The sequence below is a fragment of the Phaenicophaeus curvirostris genome, chromosome 8 (assembly GCF_032191515.1).
Source record: "Phaenicophaeus curvirostris isolate KB17595 chromosome 8, BPBGC_Pcur_1.0, whole genome shotgun sequence".
Taxonomy (NCBI): Eukaryota; Metazoa; Chordata; class Aves; order Cuculiformes; family Cuculidae; genus Phaenicophaeus; species Phaenicophaeus curvirostris.
Genome location: NC_091399.1, coordinates 26,933,011 through 26,951,463, shown reverse-complemented (window position 1 = coordinate 26,951,463; position 18,453 = coordinate 26,933,011). Strand labels below are relative to the sequence as shown.

Below are 18,453 nucleotides of genomic sequence, written 5' to 3'. Positions count from 1 at the left end.
GAGATGGCTCTGCCCTCTTCTTTTTCCTGCGTTTTCCTGGTGCTTGATCTTACCCAGTGTGGTTAGAGGCAGGGCTGGGAGACGCAGCTGGTGTAGCAGGTTTGCGTGTTGGGGGGAGAGGGTGATGGCAGCGTTGCTGATGGAGCAGATGGGTTCTGAGTGTTTTGGTAGAGCAGTTCTCAGGGCAGGAAGTGTGTCAGGGCTCCAGTTGTGAAAGTGACTCCACCCCGTGAAAGAATGGCTGGGGTGGAGCTGGGGTGTGGGCTGGGAGGTCGGCCAGCTGCCCAGGAGGAGCTGCTGCTTTTCAGAAATCCTGGGCAGCTGAGGTGTGGCGAGCAGGGAATGGTGACCCTGGACGCCCCAGGAGCGTTTTCTGCATTTGCTGAAGCCAAAGCAGCTCTCTGCCAGCGTCCCTGCCCTGTTCTGTGTGGAGTACAGATGAGACTGGTCAGAGGAAGGTTTGTGTTGCTAGTGTCTTGCTTTTGCTACAGCTGTGCATCTTCCTGGGTCCTCTCTGCCCTCCCTGCCCCCTGAGACAATCTGGCTTCTCATCAGCGCTACTGGGCTGTAGTGCTGCCTTCCCCATTGCCTTGGGCCTGGCCTCCCTGAGCCGGGAGGAGAGCTGACTCAAGCCAAGGAAGTGGGTGGGTGGCCAGCTGGGCTGTTTGTGACTGCGAGGAATGTGTTAAACCTGCAGGACTCTGAGTTTCACTGTTAGTTTGGTTGGGATATGGGAGAGCTTTAGGGGATGTCCAGCCAAAGCTCTAGAGCAAGGCTTGTGTGGGAAAGCTCTGGCCCTGTCTGAGCTGCTGTACACTTCACGACCATGCTCTGAAATGTAGGAAAAGCAGCTTTGAGTGAGCTGATCTGTTGTGACACATAGGCCTAACTGTGTGTGGGCATCACCCCGTTTTATAGGGCTCGGTGCCCTGTGTGTATGAAGCCTTAAAAGGAGATCAGGCTGCTGCACCTTGGGGTGTCCTCGCAGTTGCTGCCACGTTTCCAGGGGCAAGAACTGGCAGGCGGTTTTGTTCTGATCCCTGCTGGAGGGGTGGGTAACATCAGTGCTCAGAGGTCACTGCTTTGGCAGCTGTAGGTGATGGTCCAGCTGCAATGGAGCTTTTTCCCATCTAGCTGCCTCCTCCTGTCCCAGCTGCCTCTTGGTAAAGACAGGACTGCCTTTGCTTTTGCCCAAAATAGCAACAATAGTTTAAACTACTTCTGCTTGGCATTTTAAAGTGGGCTGTTCACTACATGTGCTCTGCTCTCCCTTCCTCCAATTGTTCCTGTTAGCTGTGTTCTTTCCACGGGCTGGCCCAGGCACTTGGTAATTTATACTCCAGCAATAGCAGTTTGGGCTCCTGCTCTGAGCTGGATTCACACCTTATATGGCAGCAGCTCCCAGCTCTGGTACTCGCTCCAGGGCAGTGGGACCAGTGTGGGGGGCAAAGGAAGACACTGCACTACCACCACCTTCCAGTAAAGCTCAGAGGACTCTGAAGGCGTGTGTAACGCTCTGCTGCTGGGGGCGGGTGTGTGCTAAGGAGAGAGGCGAGACAGGCTCTGTCTGAGAAAGATAAACTGTTATTACATGGGAATGAAGAAACTACACCAGCTTTCAGGCATGTAAAGCCTTTCTTCCAGGATCAGGAACCACTGGAGGCCTTAATCTGCTGTGGGGCCTGAGGGCAAGTCTGTGTCAACTCCCAGCATCGATTTGCTGGGTGTGGGGAAGGGCTCCTACAGCAGCAGCACAGCTCCGGGAAAAAGCCTGCCTTGCGTCTGAGTTTCCCACCCCCTTTCCCAGGGGATTCAGATGCTGCCTTAGGATTTGCTTCTGAAGGGGATGGAACTGCCTCTTCCTCCCTTGGACCTCCCCTGCTGTTTCCCAGGTGGCCAAATGGAGCTGCACCAACAGCTGGGAGGGTGCTGGACTCTGTGTCCAACAGCAAGGGGTGTGGGGCACAAGCTGGTGCCGACACTGCCCACCTCGGAAGACTCCAGCCCTTTTAAAGCTCAGGAGGCAGCCCAGGAGCCCGGTGCCAGGTTCAGTGTGGTACTGTGCTGAGAGGAAGGTGGCTAGAGTTAATAATCCACCCTCAGCTGATCACAGGCTGATGGGAGGCACAGGCCAAGGCGCCAGTCTGCTTGTGCAGCGTCTCCAGCAGCCCCTGGCGGTGCTGGTGCAGCTGCAGGACGGGCTCTGGTCTGGTGGGTCTGGTGCACCTCAGCCACCTCAGCTCAAACACACAACACAGCACGGCTGCTGCGGCTCTGCTGGCTCATGCTCAAATAAAGGTTCAAATATCACGCTCTCTGTGACTTAAACCAGCGTAACTGAGCATGGAAAAAACCTGCATTTCTCCAAGTGCTGAAGAGGTCAAGTTCCACCAGCTGTCCTGCCCCTCCTTTTTTCCAATAGTATTTGGCTCCTAAATCCAGTACTGAACTCAAAGCAAAAGTAGCTGTTCTACCCTAGCACCAGAGGAGTGGGCAGCGTTAGCCGTAGCACAGAGCCCACATGTGACAAAACAAAAGCCACTGCTCTGTGCAGGTGACACTACAGCTCTGACTGCTACAACAAACCCCTTCCCCATGAGCACCTGTGGCACAGCAAAGCCCCCCGGCCAAGAGGCAGGACGGGGAGGGGGTGCTTTCACTCAAACCTTGCTTCTCATCCACCCTAGCACCAAAGCAGGCAGCAACAAGGCAGAGGGCCCACCAACAAGGCAGGGACCCATTTGGAACTGGTTCACTTCTTTGTGGAAGTGAAAGGCAAGGCAGGGATACTTCCTCCCAGCCCCAGAGCAGGGCTGGAGCCCTGGGAAGTGTCAGGTGTGACAGCTGATTGGGAATGGAAGGGAAGTAAGTCCTTCTTGCTACAGCTTCCCTCCATGATATTGCTGCTCCACCTGTTGTCAGCAAAAGGATGTGGCAGGTGCCACAGCCCCCCTTACCTGGGACAGATATAGAAGCGCAGCCACTGAATAGCCTCCTTCTCTTTCTCCCAGGACTTAAGGGCTGTGCTAGACTGAGGCTGCCTGTAACATGGCCCTAAAGAACAAGAGCTCCACCCCTTGCCCAGATTCCAAATCTCAGGGGAAGGAGGAAGTTGGTTCTAGGAGCCATAGCCTTTTCTTCCATCAGACTTCATAAAAAAAGTCAAGATAAAGCAGTTTATTAATATTTAAAATACTGTACAGTGTGTAACCCAGACTCTCCCCCTCCCCACAACAACGTTGTGCATTTATCTGATGCCCTGGTGAATGATGCTGCTTTTGACACTGTTGGCCTTCTCTTTCTCCTTCTTCTTTATGGGGTCCATCTCAAAGCAGCGCCACAGCCGCAGTGTTTCATCAGCACCTGCTGAGGCCACTATTGCACCATCAGGGCTCATAGTCATGCTGAGGACTCTTGCAGTGTGACCTGAGGAGGAGGTGTTGGGGTCAGGAAGGGGCTGATCACTGCACACCCTGCTCCCTCTGGTTCTACCACCACAGTCACATTTCTTCCCCTCTGCCCCATGATTCCCACCGATTTACAGAGCTGTCCCCACACTGTGCAGGGGCAGCAGGAATTCCCACACTAAACGTGCATTTGGAGCAACAGTGTTGATTCAACAGTCCCCAGGAGGGCCTCCCTTGAGCAGCACACAGCCCTGGACACCATCCTGCAGCAGTGATGCTCCTGGTTAGACCCCTGGTCTGTGCTCGGCCCAAGGATCACATCTGCCTTCAGCCTCCAGCAGCCCCTCCCTCCCTTCCCCAGGCAAAGGGCCCAGCCTACCTTGCAGCTCTGTGACCTTGACCATCGTCGGGTACTTCCATATAACCAGCTGATTCTGTGCAAAGCCATGGCCTGAAATAAGTTCCTTGTAGTTCGTTGACCATAGAATAGAGCAGACCTGGAAAGAGGCAGGAATAGAGGTAAGAGAAGCTGCTTGTGCCGATGCTCAGCACCCAGAGATGAGCATGGTCCCCTCCTTTCCCAGGCCTCTGGCCTGCATAGAGAGTTGCTGGCTCCTGAAGCCGTCCCACCAGGTGTTTGTGTCCAAGCTGGCATTCACGTCTCACCTGGGAACGCGCATCAACAGCATTGAGGCAGGTGCCAGAACACACATTCCAGATGCGGATATGCCTGTCGCTGGTCCCACCTCCAGTGGCCAGAACACTGGACTGCCACGGGCACCACGCCACGGCCTGCAAGAAGAGAGTTAACCTTAAGACATGCAAGAAGCAGCCTGTACTCAGGCAGTGCTGCACATCTGCCTCACACACAAACACGTGCCCACAGCTGCCCTGTGCTCACCTTGACAGCGCCCTGGTGCTGAGTGAAGGTCTGGACAGGAGTAAATCCTCCACTGCTCCCCTGGATGCTCGGCCAGATGTTTACGAGATTGTCATTGCCACCACTAGCAAGGTAGCGGCCATCAGGAGACCACTTCAGGCCGCACACCTCCTGCGTGTGGCCAGTAAGTGTGGCTACGTGATGCTCAGCCACTCTGACATCATGATGGTGGATGTGGCCGCTCCGTGCCCCGCTGCAGAGAGGAGGATTGTGGGGTCAGGCTGCACAGATTTTCATGAAATAACACCTCTACGCTGCCCTTCGCGTCCCACCAGCTGCTGCTTTACCTGGAGAGGATGTGACTGTTCCAGCTGAGACAGCCCACACGGGAAGACTGGCTGGTCATATTGCGGAGACGCTTCTGGTGCTGGATGTCCCATAACTAGAATCATAGAATTGGAGCATGGTTTGAGTTGGACAGGACCTTAAAAGCCCATCCAGTTCCAACCCCCAGCCCTGGGCAGGGACACCTCCCACCAGGCCAAGCTGCTCAAAGTCTCATCCAGCCCGGTCTTGAACATCTCCAGGGATGGGGCATCCCCATAACTTCCCTGGGTGAACTGGGCCAGTGCCTCACTGCCCTCATTGTGAAGAATTTCTTCCTAGTGTCTGGTATAAATCTTCTCCCTTCCAAGTTAAAGCCATTCCCCCTCATCCTATCACTCCATGCCCTCATAAAAAGTCCCTTCCCTTGCTGCTTTTGATGCAGCCCAGGACATGGTTTGCCTTCAGGGCTGCGAGTGCACATTGCTGGCTCATGTGAAACTTCTCAATCAGCACCCCAAGTTCTTCTCCACAAGGCTGCTCACAATCACATCGTCCCCCCATTCTGTACTGAAACCACAGATTGCCCTGACCCAGGTGAAGCAGAGCAATAAGCTCTCCAGAGGATAAGGAAGCCCCAGTCCCATTGCTTTGGCCTAGGAACCTCACTGCACAGGCTCCAGCATTCAGCCTTGTCAGTTTGGGAGCAGGGATCAATTTGTATCTCATACCTACAGAACAGAGGAGAACTTAAGGTGTCAGGAATCCCAAAGCCAAACTCTGCTTCACTACTGCTGCAGCTGCTCACTGGCTGTGGACGTTTCCAGCCCACATTAGTCAAGTCAGAATCGAATCCTTCTTGTGCCAGCCAAGCCTTTGTCTCAAGGCCCCACAGCTCCAGCAATCCCTGAACATCTCTAGTTTTCCTCCTGCACTCACCTGGACCTCGGCATTACTTGTGCCAATGGCAAGGTAGTTTCCTTCTTTAATCCATGACACACAGGAAACATACTCAGATGTGTGCTCCATCTCCATCAGCTTGATAATCTCCCCTGAGGTGTGGTTCCACAGATAGACAGAGGTGTCCAGAGCCACTGCCAGGAAGTTCTGAGTGCTCCAGTCAATGAGATTCAGATCTACAATTTGGAATAGCAATGCCATGCAGGTCACACTCTGCTTCCCTGGAGAACCCTGCCCTTCACCTTCCACCAGCACTAGGTGTGCATGCACAAACACCCAGACACACAGACAGGGAAGGGACAGCCTTCCGAGTGTCACTATGCCCAGCTGGGGAAGGTTAGGTAGCCCTGATCCAAGTCAACCTGCATAGCACTCAGGACCACTGTCCCTACAAGGCTATACAAGGACACTCCAGAAGTGGTCCATGCCAGTCTGAGTGCATCAGATACACAGACAACTCAAGCAGAGCTCCAGTTCCTTGGACCACACCATCCTAGGAACTGCGCTTTGCTGCAGAATGATCTCAGTGCCCAGCACTCAACATCGCAGCCCACTTACAATAGTCATTGCGGATCTCCGGGGCATCCAGGATCCGGTCTGGCATTGAGGGAATGTATCTGGCATTCTTCTTGCTGGATGTAGGAGTCATCTTTTGGCTGTAGAGCACTTTCAGGTTGTTCTGATAGCCTGTGTGCAGAGAAACACTTTTGTTAAGTTATTGTTTCCTCCCAGCTAAGCCCTGCTCACCCAAGAGGAAATCCCTTCCACTGAAAATGGAGTCCTGAGAGCAGAGCAACTCTCAGAACAGCACTGGCAGTGTGAGCTGCTGAACCAGGAACAGCTCCAGGGCTAGAATTCAAAAGAATAAGTTTAACCGACAAACTTTTGGTTTTCTGCATCCCATTACATTCAGTGAAAGTTAAGGCACTAATCAAACAGCAGGGAGTTTGAAGCTTTTGCAGACATCAGGAAAATTTGCCACCTGCAGTACCAGGAAGCACCTGGCAGCTTTTGTAAATCAATTCACTGTAGCTGTTATACAGCCCCTAGAAACCTAAAGATTAGGGAGACTCCAGTGTGTACAGCAGCTCTGAAGAGCCAGTTGATCCTTCCTGTGTCCACATATAGGGCCTCTGTGTTGCTGTTCCCCTGCCCAGGTGTCTCCAACTGAGGCAACTCACCCAGACCCCTGTGTCTTACCTTCCAGAGCATTCTGTGGTTTTCCACTGAGGCGGAGGATCTTTGCCTCTTCTATATCAAAGCCATTCAGATTCACTGCCCAGGCTTTCTGGCGCTCCTACAAAGACAGTCAACCCTCAGCAAGATGCATGTGAAAATCAAAGCCCATGCTACACTTAAAACTGCAGCTGGCAGAGCACACACCTAAGGCCCCTTCTCCTAGAATCAGGAGGTGCATAGCCATGGGGTGAGAGTCAGCTGCATCCAGCCAGCTCAGAGTGGTTTTTCCTCACACTGGCAAGCAGTCCTGCTCACGTTCTCATACAGAAGAGTGGCAAGTTCAGCGTGTCCTTGCCAGTGGAGAAAGTCACAGCCACAAGGAACCACATGCTTCATAAATAGATTTCGGAACAGAGCATATGCATTCCAGAACAGCTCCCCATCTAGACATTGTCCTGGAATAGCTACCAGCAGCAGTTTCACAGTGTACAGGCTCACAGCTTTGTCTCTCTGTAGCCTACTCTATTTTAAAGCCCCATTAGCCCAAAGCTGTGTTTTCCTACCAGAAGTGGCAGGGACTCTTCCCTACACCCAAGGAAATGCCTCTACAGAACAGCTACACTCAGGCTCCTGTGTACCTATTCCATTCACAGGACCTACAGCTTCTGCTTCATCCCAGACTCTTGAAGGCCAGAGCTGGAAGCAGTGATGGTTGGAGCTGCCAGCCTCACATACGCACTTGATAGAACTTAGTTTGCTTCTCTGTGAAAGGCCAGGAAGGATCAGGTGTTTTGCAGTGACCATTGTAGTAACTGTAACTTAGAAACACACTCACCTTCTTGGTAGGCGACTCCTCAGCAGGATCATTCTCTTTGGTCAGGAGGAAATTAGCCATCTCCATCCGCATGGTGTTGCGGTTGGGAATGTAGCGATCTGGCCCAGCATTTGTCGGGGTCCTCTGGGTTTTGGATCCAGATTTACCTGCATTCATAGAATCATAGAACAACCAGGGTGGAAGAGACCCACTGGACCATCGAGTCCAACCATTCCTATCAAACACTAAACCATGTCTCTCAGCACCTCATCCACCCATGCCTTAAACACCTCCAGGGAAGGTGAATCAACCACCTCCCTGGGCAGCCTGTTCCAGTGCCCAATGACCCTTTCAGTGAAAAATTTTTTCCTGATGTCCAGCCTAAACCTCCCCTGGTGGAACTTGAGGCCATTCCCTCTTGTCCTGTCCCCTGTCACTTGCATTCACATGCATAAACATTGTCTTACAGCTACTGGACAGCCTGTATTAAAGCTTTCCAGAAAAAGAAAAAAAAAAAAGACAGCAAAGCCAATGCTTTTCCATATCACACCTAGCAGACAAGCAGGACTCAAGAGTTCAGGCTATCCAAATCACAGTTAACTTGTACCCCTGCCCCAGCCTAATGGCATGGGTTGGGGACCGCCAACAGGCAATATCTTGGATCCAGCACAGGAATTACAGCATCCACGGACAAAGGGAGGATGCAAAACGACTGTAGCAGCCTGTAAAGCGGTCAGAAAACAGTCCCAACAGAGAGCTGCGCCAGGAGGGCTCAGCAGCAACTCCAGCTTCAGCTGCCTTGGAGAAGGTGGGTGACGTCCCAGGAGCCGGGCAGCGCAGCCCGGCACAGGCCCCAGAGCCCCCCGGTGACGCTCCCCGGTCCCCCCCCTTACTCACCGGGCGTCTTGGAGGGAGTCTTGCTGCAGCTGTGGGAGCGGTTGGCCGGTTTCATGGGGGACAGGCCGGCGCTGGGGCTGCACCCGGGGCCGCCGCTCTCCTTGGCTTTGCGCTGCCAGCGGGCGGGCGGCGCGTTGGGGATCGTGGTGTCCAGCTTGAGCAGCCCGTGCAGGTCCGCCTCGAACACGAACTGCGCCATGGCCTGCGGGCAGGGCCGTCAGGGGCTGCCCCGCCCCGCTCCCCCGGGCGCAGAACGGGCTGCGGGGGGAAGGGACCTCGGAGCCCCCCCAGACCCACCCACCCCCCACCGGACCGCGCTGCTCAAAACCCACCCAACCCTGAACACCCTCAGGGATGGGGCAGCCACAGCTTCCCCAGCCGACCTGGGCCAGGGCCTCACCACCCTCATGGTGATGAATTTCTTCCTAATATCGAATCTAAATCGTTCCCTTTTCCGATTTAAAGCCGTTCCCCCCCACCCCTTCGCTCCAGCCCCTCCTCAGCTTTCCCACAGCCTCCCTCAGCGCTGGGAGCTGCTCTGAGCTCTCCCCAGAGCCTTCCCTTCTCCAGGCTGAACAATCCCAACTTCGAATCATAGGATCACCAGGGTGGAAAAGACCCACTGGATCATCGAGTCCAACCATTCCCATCAATCACTAAACCATGCCCCTCAGCACCTCGTCCACCCGTCCCTTAAACCCCTCCAGGGATGGTGACTCAACCACCTCCCTGGGCAGCCTGTTCCAGTGCCCAATGACCCTTTCCGTGAAAATTTTTTTCCTAATGTCCAGCCTGAACCTCCCCTGGCGGAGCTTGAGGCCATTCCCTCTCGTCGTGTCCCCTGTCCCTTGGGAGAAGAGCCCAGCTCCCTCCTCTCCACAACCTCCTTTCAGGTAGTTGTAGAGAGCAATGAGGTCTCCCCTCAGCCTCCTCCAGGCTAAACACCCCCAGCTCTCTCAGCCGCTCGTCATGAGGCCTGTTCTCCAGCCCCCTCACCATCTTCGTCCCTCTTCTCTGGACTTCCCCAAGACCCCCCACTCTCCCCCTCTCCATCCTCGCACTCTCCCAGTCCCCCCTTAGCCCCCCCAGGCCCCGACCTCCCTCTCTCTCACCTCCACGCCGCAGCTCGAGGGTCGCGCCCCCCTCCTCAGGCCCGTCGCCGCCTTTTATACCCGGCGCGGCCGCTGCTCCCATTGGCCGCTTCAAACCCAAACGGCGCGCGTGGCCACGGCGACCGTCGGGCGCCGCGTTCCCATTGGCTCCGGCCGCGCATGGGGGCGGGGCGTACGGCAGTGGGCGTGGCTTCCACCACCCGGCGAACACAGCGGGCGGGGCCTCGAGAAGTGGGCGTGGTTTAAGCGAGTGGGCGGGGCTTACAGAGCCGGACGGGCCCCTCAGTGGGCGGGGCTTCCCTGAGTTAGTGGGCGGGGCTTCAAATCACCAGGCGTGACTTTCGCGAGTGGGCGTGGCTTCAACTCCCATTAAGACATCGCTAGTGGGCGTGGCTTGTGGAGTGGGCGTGGCTTCAATGCCCATTAAGACACCGCTAGTGGGCGTGGCTTCGGGAGTGGGCGTGGCCTCAGTTTCCCGCCGGCGCGCTCCGCCTCCCGGGGGTCGCGAAAGGAGCGCTCGGGGGCGGCGGGAGGCTTTGCGGGATTCCTTTATGTGGGGCTGGGCCCCGGGGGGGGCCCGCGCGGCTCCCAGCCGCTGAGGAGCAGGTAGGACTGGTTGGCGATGTCGGTGCCCGGCAGCCGGCTGGCGGCCAGCTCCGGCGGCGATTGCGGCTCCCCCCGCGGGCCGGGCAGCACCTCCAGCAGGCACGGCAGCACGGGCTCCTCCGGGGGCTGCTTGTAGAACGCCTGCGGGGGCGGGACACCGAGGGGGCGCCGTGGCAGCGGACCCCCTAGCAGCTGCCCCTCGCCCCGCTACTGCAGGAGCTGCCCCTCCAAAGAGCTGCAGCCCCCGGAGCTGCCCTGGGAGCTGCCCTGGGAGCTGCTCTGGATGCTTTCCCCCCTACATCTGCCCCCCAGGAGCTACTCTGGATGCTTTCCCCCCTACATCTGTCCCCAGGAGCTGCTCTGGATGCTTTCCCCCCTACATCTGTCCCCAGAAGCTGCTCAGGATGCTTTCCCCCCTACATCTGTCCCCAGGAGCTGCTCTGGATGCTTTCCCCCCTACATCTGTCCCCAGAAGCTGCTCAGGATGCTTTCCCCCCTCCATCTGCCCCCCAGGAGCTACTCTGGATGCTTTCCCCCCTACATCTGTCCCCAGAAGCTGCTCTGGATGCTTTCCCCCCTACATCTGCCCCCCAGGAGCTGCTCAGGATGCTTTCCCCCCTCCATCTGTCCCCAGGAGCTGCTCTGGACGCTTTCCCCCCTACATCTGTCCCCAGAAGCTGCTCAGGATGCTTTCCCCCCTCCATCTGTCCCCAGGAGCTGCTCTGGACGCTTTCCCCCCTACATCTGTCCCCAGAAGCTGCTCAGGGTGCTTTCCCCCCTACATCTGCCCCCCAGGAGCTACTCTGGAAGCTTTCCCCCCTACATCTGTCCCCAGGAGCTGCTCTGGATGCTTTCCCCCCTACATCTGCCCCCCAGAAGCTGCTCAGGATGCTTTCCCCCCTCCATCTGCCCCCCAGGAGCTGCTCAGGATGCTTTTCCCCCTACATCTGTCCCCAGAAGCTGCTCAGGATGCTTTCCCCCCTACATCTGTCCCCAGGATCTGCTCTGGACGCTTTCCCCCCTACATCTGCCCCCCAGAAGCTGCTCAGGATGCTTTCCCCCCTACATCTGCCCCCCAGAAGCTGCTCTGGATGCTTTCCCCCCTCCATCTGCCCCCCAGGAGCTACTCTGGATGCTTTCCCCCCTACATCTGTCCCCAGAAGCTGCTCTGGATGCTTTCCCCCCTACATCTGCCCCCCAGGAGCTGCTCAGGATGCTTTCCCCCCTACATCTGCCCCCCAGAAGCTGCTCAGGATGCTTTCCCCCCTACATCTGCCCCCCAGAAGCTGCTCAGGATGCTTTCCCCCCTCCATCTGCCCCCCAGGAGCTACTCTGGATGCTTTCCCCCCTCCATCTGCCCCCCAGGAGCTACTCTGGATGCTTTCCCCCCTACATCTGTCCCCAGAAGCTGCTCTGGATGCTTTCCCCCCTACATCTGCCCCCCAGGAGCTGCTCAGGATGCTTTCCCCCCTCCATCTGTCCCCAGGAGCTGCTCTGGACGCTTTCCCCCCTACATCTGCCCCCCAGGAGCTGCTCAGGATGCTTTCCCCCCTACATCTGCCCCCCAGGAGCTGCTCTGGACGCTTTCCCCCCTGCAGCTGCCCCCCAGGAGCTGCCCTGGCCCCCTCACCTGGCTGTGCTTGCTGCTTTCGTGGAAGAAGCTGCCCAGTGCACGGTGCAGGTCGGGGACGGGTGGCCACAGCTTCTGCTTCACGTTGCTGGGTGAGGGGAAGCGGGTGTCAAAGGCAAAGCCCAGTCTTGCGGTGCCCTGATGCCCCCCTGGGACCCCCTCCTGCCTGCCCCCTTACCTGTAGAGCGAGGGGAAGGTGCAGCGCAGCCCCAGCAGCACCCCGGTGAAGAGCAGTGGCACCACCGTGACACTCGGGATGATCCAGTCTGCATCGGAGAAGGAACGCTGGCACTGTTGTCCTCCCAGACCTGCCACCTCTGAGCCCTTGGCAGCCCTATCACCCCATCCCGCTTCCAGCACTCTCCATCATTAGATTTAGATCAGGTGTTAGGAAGAAGTTCTTTCCATGAGGGTTGTGAGGCACTGGCACAGGTTGCCCAAGAGAAGCTGTGGTCGCCCCATCCTGGAGGTGTTTAGTGCCAGGTTGGATGGGGCTTTGAGCAAGTTGATCCAGCAGGAGGTGTCCCTGCTCATGACAGGGGGGAACTGGATGATCTCCAAGGTCCCTTCCAACCCAAACCATTCTATTATTCTGCCCCTCACCTGCATCGGCCGTGGCGTCAACTACAACGGGTTTGGACCAGGCGCTCCAGCTGCCCTGGTACAACGTCCCGCTGGGCTGGGCGCGCACCTGGGCATGGTAGCGAGCACCTGGCCGTAGGTCCAGCACTTCTTTCCTGGCTGCCCGTGGGACCTGCAGCACCTGTGGGGCAGAGCCGGGCTGGAGATGAAGGCTGCTCTGGGGTGGTCGAAGGGCAGCGCTGGGGTGTGGGTCCATCCTGACCCCAGTGGGCCATGTGCTGGCAGCAGAGGTGGGCAGCGCTGCTCGGGAGAGCCCTGGCTATTCCATACCTTCCAGTCCTGGCTGTTCTCCACGGCGTAGCGGACTTGGTAGTCCAGCTGCTCTGCCAGCGCCTCCAGGGGTGGCAGCCACTGCAGGCTCAGCTGGCCCTGCGACACCGTCGCCTGGATGAACTCGGGGGCATCCGTGAGCACTGTTGGAGACAAGGATGTGTTGCTGGCATGGGATGCTGCATCCCCCTCCAGCCGGGGACCACGGTGGTGCTGGGACTCACCCGCCTCGTGGAGCCAAAAGGGCTCCTTGAAGTAGCTGAGCGTGGGTTGTGCGTGGGGCTGGGTGACATTCACCAGGACAGAGATGGCACTGCCAGCTCTGGGCTGGAAGGTGCAGGCGTGGGTGCCCTGCATGCCCACACTCTCCTCCTCCTCACACCGCTGCCACGTCTCTTCCCTGTGCAAGGAACAGTGACCCCGTCAGCCCCACCGTGGTATCCCTGAGCCCCTTGCCTGATGCCACCCTGTCCCCATGGCCAGTACGTGCCCAGGAAAGCCAGCAGTGCCCGTGGCTGGAGGGACAGTGTGTCAGGAGTGGTGGCAGGGAGGTGTGAGGTCCATGGTGGCAGGGCACAGGACCAGCGGATACAGTGATGTGGGATGCTGAGCAGGGCTAGAGGTCCCTGGGATGTGCCCCCCCTCTGCTTGCACACCATGTCCCCGCTCTGCCCCCTTACCTTGTGCCAGCCCCGCTTGGAGGTGGGCGGTAGAAGAGCTGGTGGGAGCCCTGGGGCTCCGCAGGGTCCCCACTCCACTCGCAGCGCACGTGCCGCAGGTCAGGGGTGCTGCAGCACAGCCCGATGTCTCCTGGGCAGGTGAGAACCAGGGCAGGGAGGGGGCTGCGTGCCCCTGGCCCCCGAAACCTGGGTGCTACCCCTCACCTACCCTAGGACCCCCCACCCCTCGCAGCCCCAGCTGTGGGTGCCTCCCCGGCGGTGGGGATGGCTTCTCACCGGAGGAACGGGGTGTCTCCGCGGCCACTGCGTGTGACCAGGGCCCCCAGACGCCATCCATGGAGGTGCCGTCGGGCTTGCTGCGCACCTGGATGTGGTACCTCACCCCTGGCCGCAGGTCGTGGAGGACCACCCAGGTGTCGGCCTGGACCAGCCCCTGCAGGAGAAGGGCCAGGCTGGGGAGCGGCCGTGGCCCCCGAGTCCCCCTTGCTCATCCCTGGCCCATTTAGGTACCTGCCCTGCTGTCGGGGAGGCTGCGGCTGCCCCGGCCGTGGGTGCGTGGGTGCTGATGCCCGGCTGCCTGGAGGAGTCCCCAGGGCGCTGCCCGCTGGGGTCCAGCGTGGTGCCGTAGGGCATCTCCGCGGAGCTGGCAGGGCAGCGCTGCACCTCATAGAGGAAGAAGTTCGGGTAGTCGACGAGCGGAGGCTGCCACGACACATAGAGCTGCCCCGCGGCCCCAGCCCAGCAGGCTGTGATGTTCGTTGGGGGAGCAATGAGACCTGTGGGGAACGTGCTGAGCGGTTGTCCTCCTGTGGCAAACTCCGTCTGGGCACCCCTGGTCCTGCCAGGGGACACCCAGCCATCGCTCCAGGGCTGCGAGCATGCAGGGCACGAGGTATTGCAGCCCCGTTGGTGGCAGGAGACCCAGGTTTGGGGACCGTCCTGGTGGGACTCACCCACTGCATCCACGCTGAGCTCCCGCTGGTACTTGGTCTGGTTGGTGGTGGCATCCAGGACACGGAGGTGGAGCTGGATAAAGAGCCGCACATCCTGGACGGGGAAGATGCAGACGTGCCGCGTCCCGACGGCCCCGTGGTGCCACGTGGAGACCACGCAGGCCTTGGGGACACCTCTGAGGAAGAGAAAGGGGGATCCTGCAGCACCCTGTGCCTCCTGCCCGAGGCCAGGCAGGAGGAAAGGGGACTGGGGACACAGCACTGAGAACCCAGTGTCATCAGCTCCTTCTCTGTGTCCCAATCTGCTGCTGCAGGACATCATCCCCATGGGACTGCGGGGCAGCCAAGGTCCCAGCCCTGCCGTGGGGTGTGCATCGGCTGCTTAATATCTCCTGTGGGCTCTCCACCATCTTTTCTTGCAGCTGGGAGCCGCTGGGATGGTGCGGAGTGCTTGGCACCGTGACCCTGCCGCTCTCTGTGGGGGCAAGAGGGAGGCTGGGCTGTGTCCCCACCACCTCCTACCTGCTGTACCAGTAGTAGAAGTGGCGCGTCCTGTTTGATGCCTCCTCCTCCTCCTCATCCCAGAAGCAGGTGAGGTCCTCAAAGGTGCGGGAGAAACAGAGGATGTCCTCAGGTACCCCTGCCAGCAGCATGGCATCTGGGAGGAGTGTGGGTGTGAAGGAGCCCCTGGGCACGAACCCATCGCCGTCCCCCCTGTGTCCCCCTGCCCCATGCCTGCTGGCCAGCTTGCCTTCCAAGTCAGTCCACGCAGGCATCCGGGGCGGCGTGGGCATGGCTGTGGGCATGGCTGTGGGCATGGCTGTGGCACAGGTGTCCTTTGCCAGCCTGGCACAGCAGGGAGGGACGTAGCATCCTGGTGACAGGGCTCCCCACCAGCCAACCCCACCGCTCCCCCCTCCTCAGTCCTTTGGGACAAACAAACATCCCAAAATAGCCCTGCGGTCGGAGGGGCTGGGGGCCTGGCCCATCCCTGGGTGATCAGGGGGAAGCACCTCTGCCCTGTTCACTCCGGAAAGTGCGCGGAAGTGAGATAAGGAGCAGCAGCGTCCCAGGGAGAGGGAAAGAGCCTCGAGGCTGGCATGGGGGGCCTGTGGCCTTGAGCAGAGGGGATGCTCAAACCCCAGCCCTGCAGCTTGGGGGGCTCTGGATATCTCTGCAAACCACATTCCCTGCCGTTGCCGGGATGAAGGGGAGCATCGCACCCTGCAGGATCTCCATCCCCAGCACCAGCGGCTTTGCTGGCAACAGGGGTGCCTGTCCTCATTGTCAGGGAAAAGGTGACAGCGCCGAGATGCAGGTGTGTGAAGCACAGGGCTGCTCACAGTGTTGCTCCAGAACTCACTTCTCCCCCACTGCCTCCAGCCTGGGACCTGCTCCATCCTTCCTGCTCTTCCTCCTGGGATGTGCTCCCTTCGCCAGGGACTTCCCACAACAAGCTCCTTGGCAGCGCCTGCCCCTGTTCCATGGGCTGAATGCATCTGCTGTCTGCTCTGCACCCCCCGTGCTGCTGGCTGAGCCCACGGTTGGTGAAGAATAAGGGACAATCCCCAAATATCCTTAGAATCATAGAATCACCAGGTTGGAAAAGACCTATCGGATCATCAAGTCCAACCATATCACCTTGCCACCTTCTTGGTGTTTCCCTGCTCTCCCTGTCCCTTCTCTTGCTCTGACTCCCCTGCCTTGTTCCTCCTTTCCCAGCCCTGCGTTGCCTTCCTCCTTTCCTAGCCCACGTCCTCTCCCTGCAGACTGGAGCCCCCCCACCTGCTCTTCCCTTTTTGAACCCTGTGGGAATATAATGGACTGTTGCTGAGGAGGAATTGTAAAACACACTGAAGTGACCTTGCAGCTGGGATGTAGAAAAACACGTAAATCATGCTAATCATTGCTTAGTCTTGTGTGCTTGACAAGTAGAACCTTTGTGTTTAGGTAATGTAGGGCTGTGATAAACTCAGAGTGATTTTAGAAAACAGGCTTGAGGTTTCTGTCCAGCTATGAGACAGGTGAAAGCACAGTGGATGATACTCTGCCTTTCCCTGATAGACACAGGAAAAGGAGCAGATTCGGGATTCATACTTTCCAGTAAGGGAAAGTTGCCCAGGGACATAGATGCCTCATCCCTGGAGGTGTTCAACGCCAGGCTGGATGAGGCTTTGAGCAGCCTGATCCAGTGGGAGGTGTCCCTGCCCATGGCAGGGAGATGGAACTGGATGATCGTCAAGGTCCCCTCCACCTCAAACCATTCTATGATGCTAAGATTCTATGATTGAGCTCTGTGGTGTCTGTGCTCCTGTTTGTGTTTCCCCTAACTGGGTGCTGTTTTGGAGTTCCCCTGGTTCACAAGGTAACAGAGATAAATTTACTTCTTGCATTTTATCTGTGACTTTGTGGTTGTTCCTGCGTCCTGCCTGCGTTCCGCTGGCACCCCCCTCCTTGCCCCCCAACCCCAGCTCCATGACCCCCCAGCTCCCCGAGTGAAGGTATTGGGTGGCCAGGTCCCAGTGACACAGGGACCCATGGGTGGCATCAGTGGGAGGCCACGCTGGTCCTGTGGCCACCAGAGCATCTTTCCTAGGAAGAGCAGCCGCACAGCTCTGCAGCCCTCATCCACCACGCCTGGTGGGCTCAGGGCATGGCCACACCGTGTTGCAGAGGCTGCAGGCAGGAGGAGGACCAGCCCGACCCCAAAAATCCTCCCACTGTCCCTACAGGGGGGACTCGAAACGTGCCACCAAGCCATGGCTAGAGAACTGGGGTGGGGCTGGAGAGATCAGCAGGAGGTCGACAGGGATTTGGTCAGTTATTGCTCTTTATGCTGTTATAGAAAGTGTTAAAACAGCTAAGGAGGGGCTCAAAGAAAGCATGGACAGGCCTGAAATGGGAGAAAGCTGGGAAGCGGCTCTGCTGGGCGCAGCGAGACAGGCTGGGACCAGCTACCAGCTGAGCTGGAGATGCTTGGTGAAGCAGTAAGGTTGTGGCGAGGCTGGAGTAGGAGCACCGGGATTAGCCCAGCAGTGCCGTGGCGTTACTGTGGTGCAGAGCCAGCCCGTCAAACATTAGCTTGAATTTTGCTCAAGCCATCATCATCATAACTCAAAGAGCTCTGGGTGAGTGAGGAGCCCCTCTGCTACCTGCCTGGGGCTGGGAGCTGCATGTTGCCATCCCAGAGGGTTGCTTGGGGGTTGCCAGGTCCTGCCCACAGAAAGCGAGGATGTCCCTTTGCTCCAGGCACCCCAAGATGTCCCATGGGTGAGAAGGGAGCTCCGTTGCCCACCCTGAACACCCTGAGATGCTCTCCTGGGATGGCCCCTCCCCAGCCCTTCAGGTTCTGGCTGCCGTAGGGTGCCTGCTGCCCATGCCTGGTGTGCCAGTCCCTCTCTGGCCCATCCTCTGGAGGAGAAAAAGGCCCCAGGGACCTACCTTGGGATGTCACTGGCTCAGGGGTGGACAGCGGGCTGCGGAAGCTGAGCAGGACAGCAGGGAGCAGCGAGAGCAGCCAGCCCTGGCACAGGCAGGCTGCCATCCTGCAACCCACGTGCCGGGGCTGTGTACGCCGTGCACGCCGTGCTTGGCCTTTCCCAGCGCCCTGGGAGCTGCTGTGGCTCCTCCGGGTGATACCTTTATCTGGGAAGTGGTGGCTGTGCAGCTCAGGAAGCCTAGCTGGAGGCTCCCCCCACCCCATCGCCTGCACTTCCCCGTGCCCAAAACCACCGTGCCGTGGCCTCCCCACCGCCAGCCGCAGTGCCAAGAGAGGCTGCTCCTATCAGATAGGAGGCATGTCCTGCTCTTGTGGCCACCGACATGCTGGGAGGCTGGAGTAGGAAGAAAAACAACCCCTGAGATGCGAGGGAGGCCTCCATATGGGGTAAAGGAGGGCAGGACGGGCTCTTGGGGGCTGCAGGCATGAAGGAGCGTGGGATGTGGGGCGGCTGCCCTGGCTCCATCCCACCCTGTGCTGCCCAGGTCAGCTCCGTGTGTCCCAAGGGTGGCTTGGCTTCTCCTCACACTGCAGCTGAGGACAGCACCAGGGCACTGAGGGGAGACAGCAACAGCAAATGCCAGTTTGTCACAGTCAGAT

At 58.3% G+C, this 18,453-nt stretch overlaps 2 protein-coding genes across 7 annotated transcripts; both read right to left on the bottom strand.

The window, feature by feature from the left end:
- Positions 1 to 3,179: 3,179 nt before the first annotated feature.
- CDC20 (cell division cycle 20) lies at positions 3,180 to 8,664 on the bottom strand. Its single transcript, XM_069862151.1, has 10 exons — positions 8,462 to 8,664; positions 7,586 to 7,731; positions 6,772 to 6,868; positions 6,130 to 6,258; positions 5,551 to 5,747; positions 4,635 to 4,729; positions 4,309 to 4,540; positions 4,074 to 4,199; positions 3,787 to 3,904; positions 3,180 to 3,426 (listed from the first exon to the last, which is right to left on the bottom strand). The coding sequence occupies exons 1-10, from the start codon at positions 8,658 to 8,660 to the stop codon at positions 3,248 to 3,250; spliced, it is 1,518 nt and encodes a 505-aa protein (XP_069718252.1). The 5' UTR covers positions 8,661 to 8,664; the 3' UTR covers positions 3,180 to 3,247.
- Positions 8,665 to 10,023: 1,359 nt separating this feature from the next.
- Positions 10,024 to 18,095, bottom strand: MPL (MPL proto-oncogene, thrombopoietin receptor). 6 transcript variants are annotated; one of them, XM_069862904.1, is made up of 12 exons: positions 17,796 to 18,094; positions 14,877 to 15,012; positions 14,355 to 14,530; positions 13,912 to 14,177; positions 13,678 to 13,834; positions 13,402 to 13,531; positions 12,946 to 13,121; positions 12,722 to 12,864; positions 12,413 to 12,572; positions 11,988 to 12,075; positions 11,810 to 11,897; positions 10,026 to 10,320 (listed from the first exon to the last, which is right to left on the bottom strand). In XM_069862904.1, exons 1-12 carry the CDS (start codon positions 18,055 to 18,057, stop codon positions 10,123 to 10,125), a joined length of 1,980 nt encoding a protein of 659 aa, XP_069719005.1. In that variant the 5' UTR covers positions 18,058 to 18,094; the 3' UTR covers positions 10,026 to 10,122. The 6 variants fall into 6 exon arrangements, 5 of the variants coding, with proteins under 5 accessions (XP_069719006.1, XP_069719003.1, XP_069719005.1 ...); XM_069862907.1 differs by lacking the exon at positions 17,796 to 18,094 and adding an exon at positions 15,106 to 15,189 and having other exon boundaries at positions 13,678 to 13,853; XM_069862906.1 differs by having other exon boundaries at positions 10,027 to 10,320; positions 13,678 to 13,853; positions 17,796 to 17,925.
- Between the last annotated feature and the right edge of the window lie 358 nt (positions 18,096 to 18,453).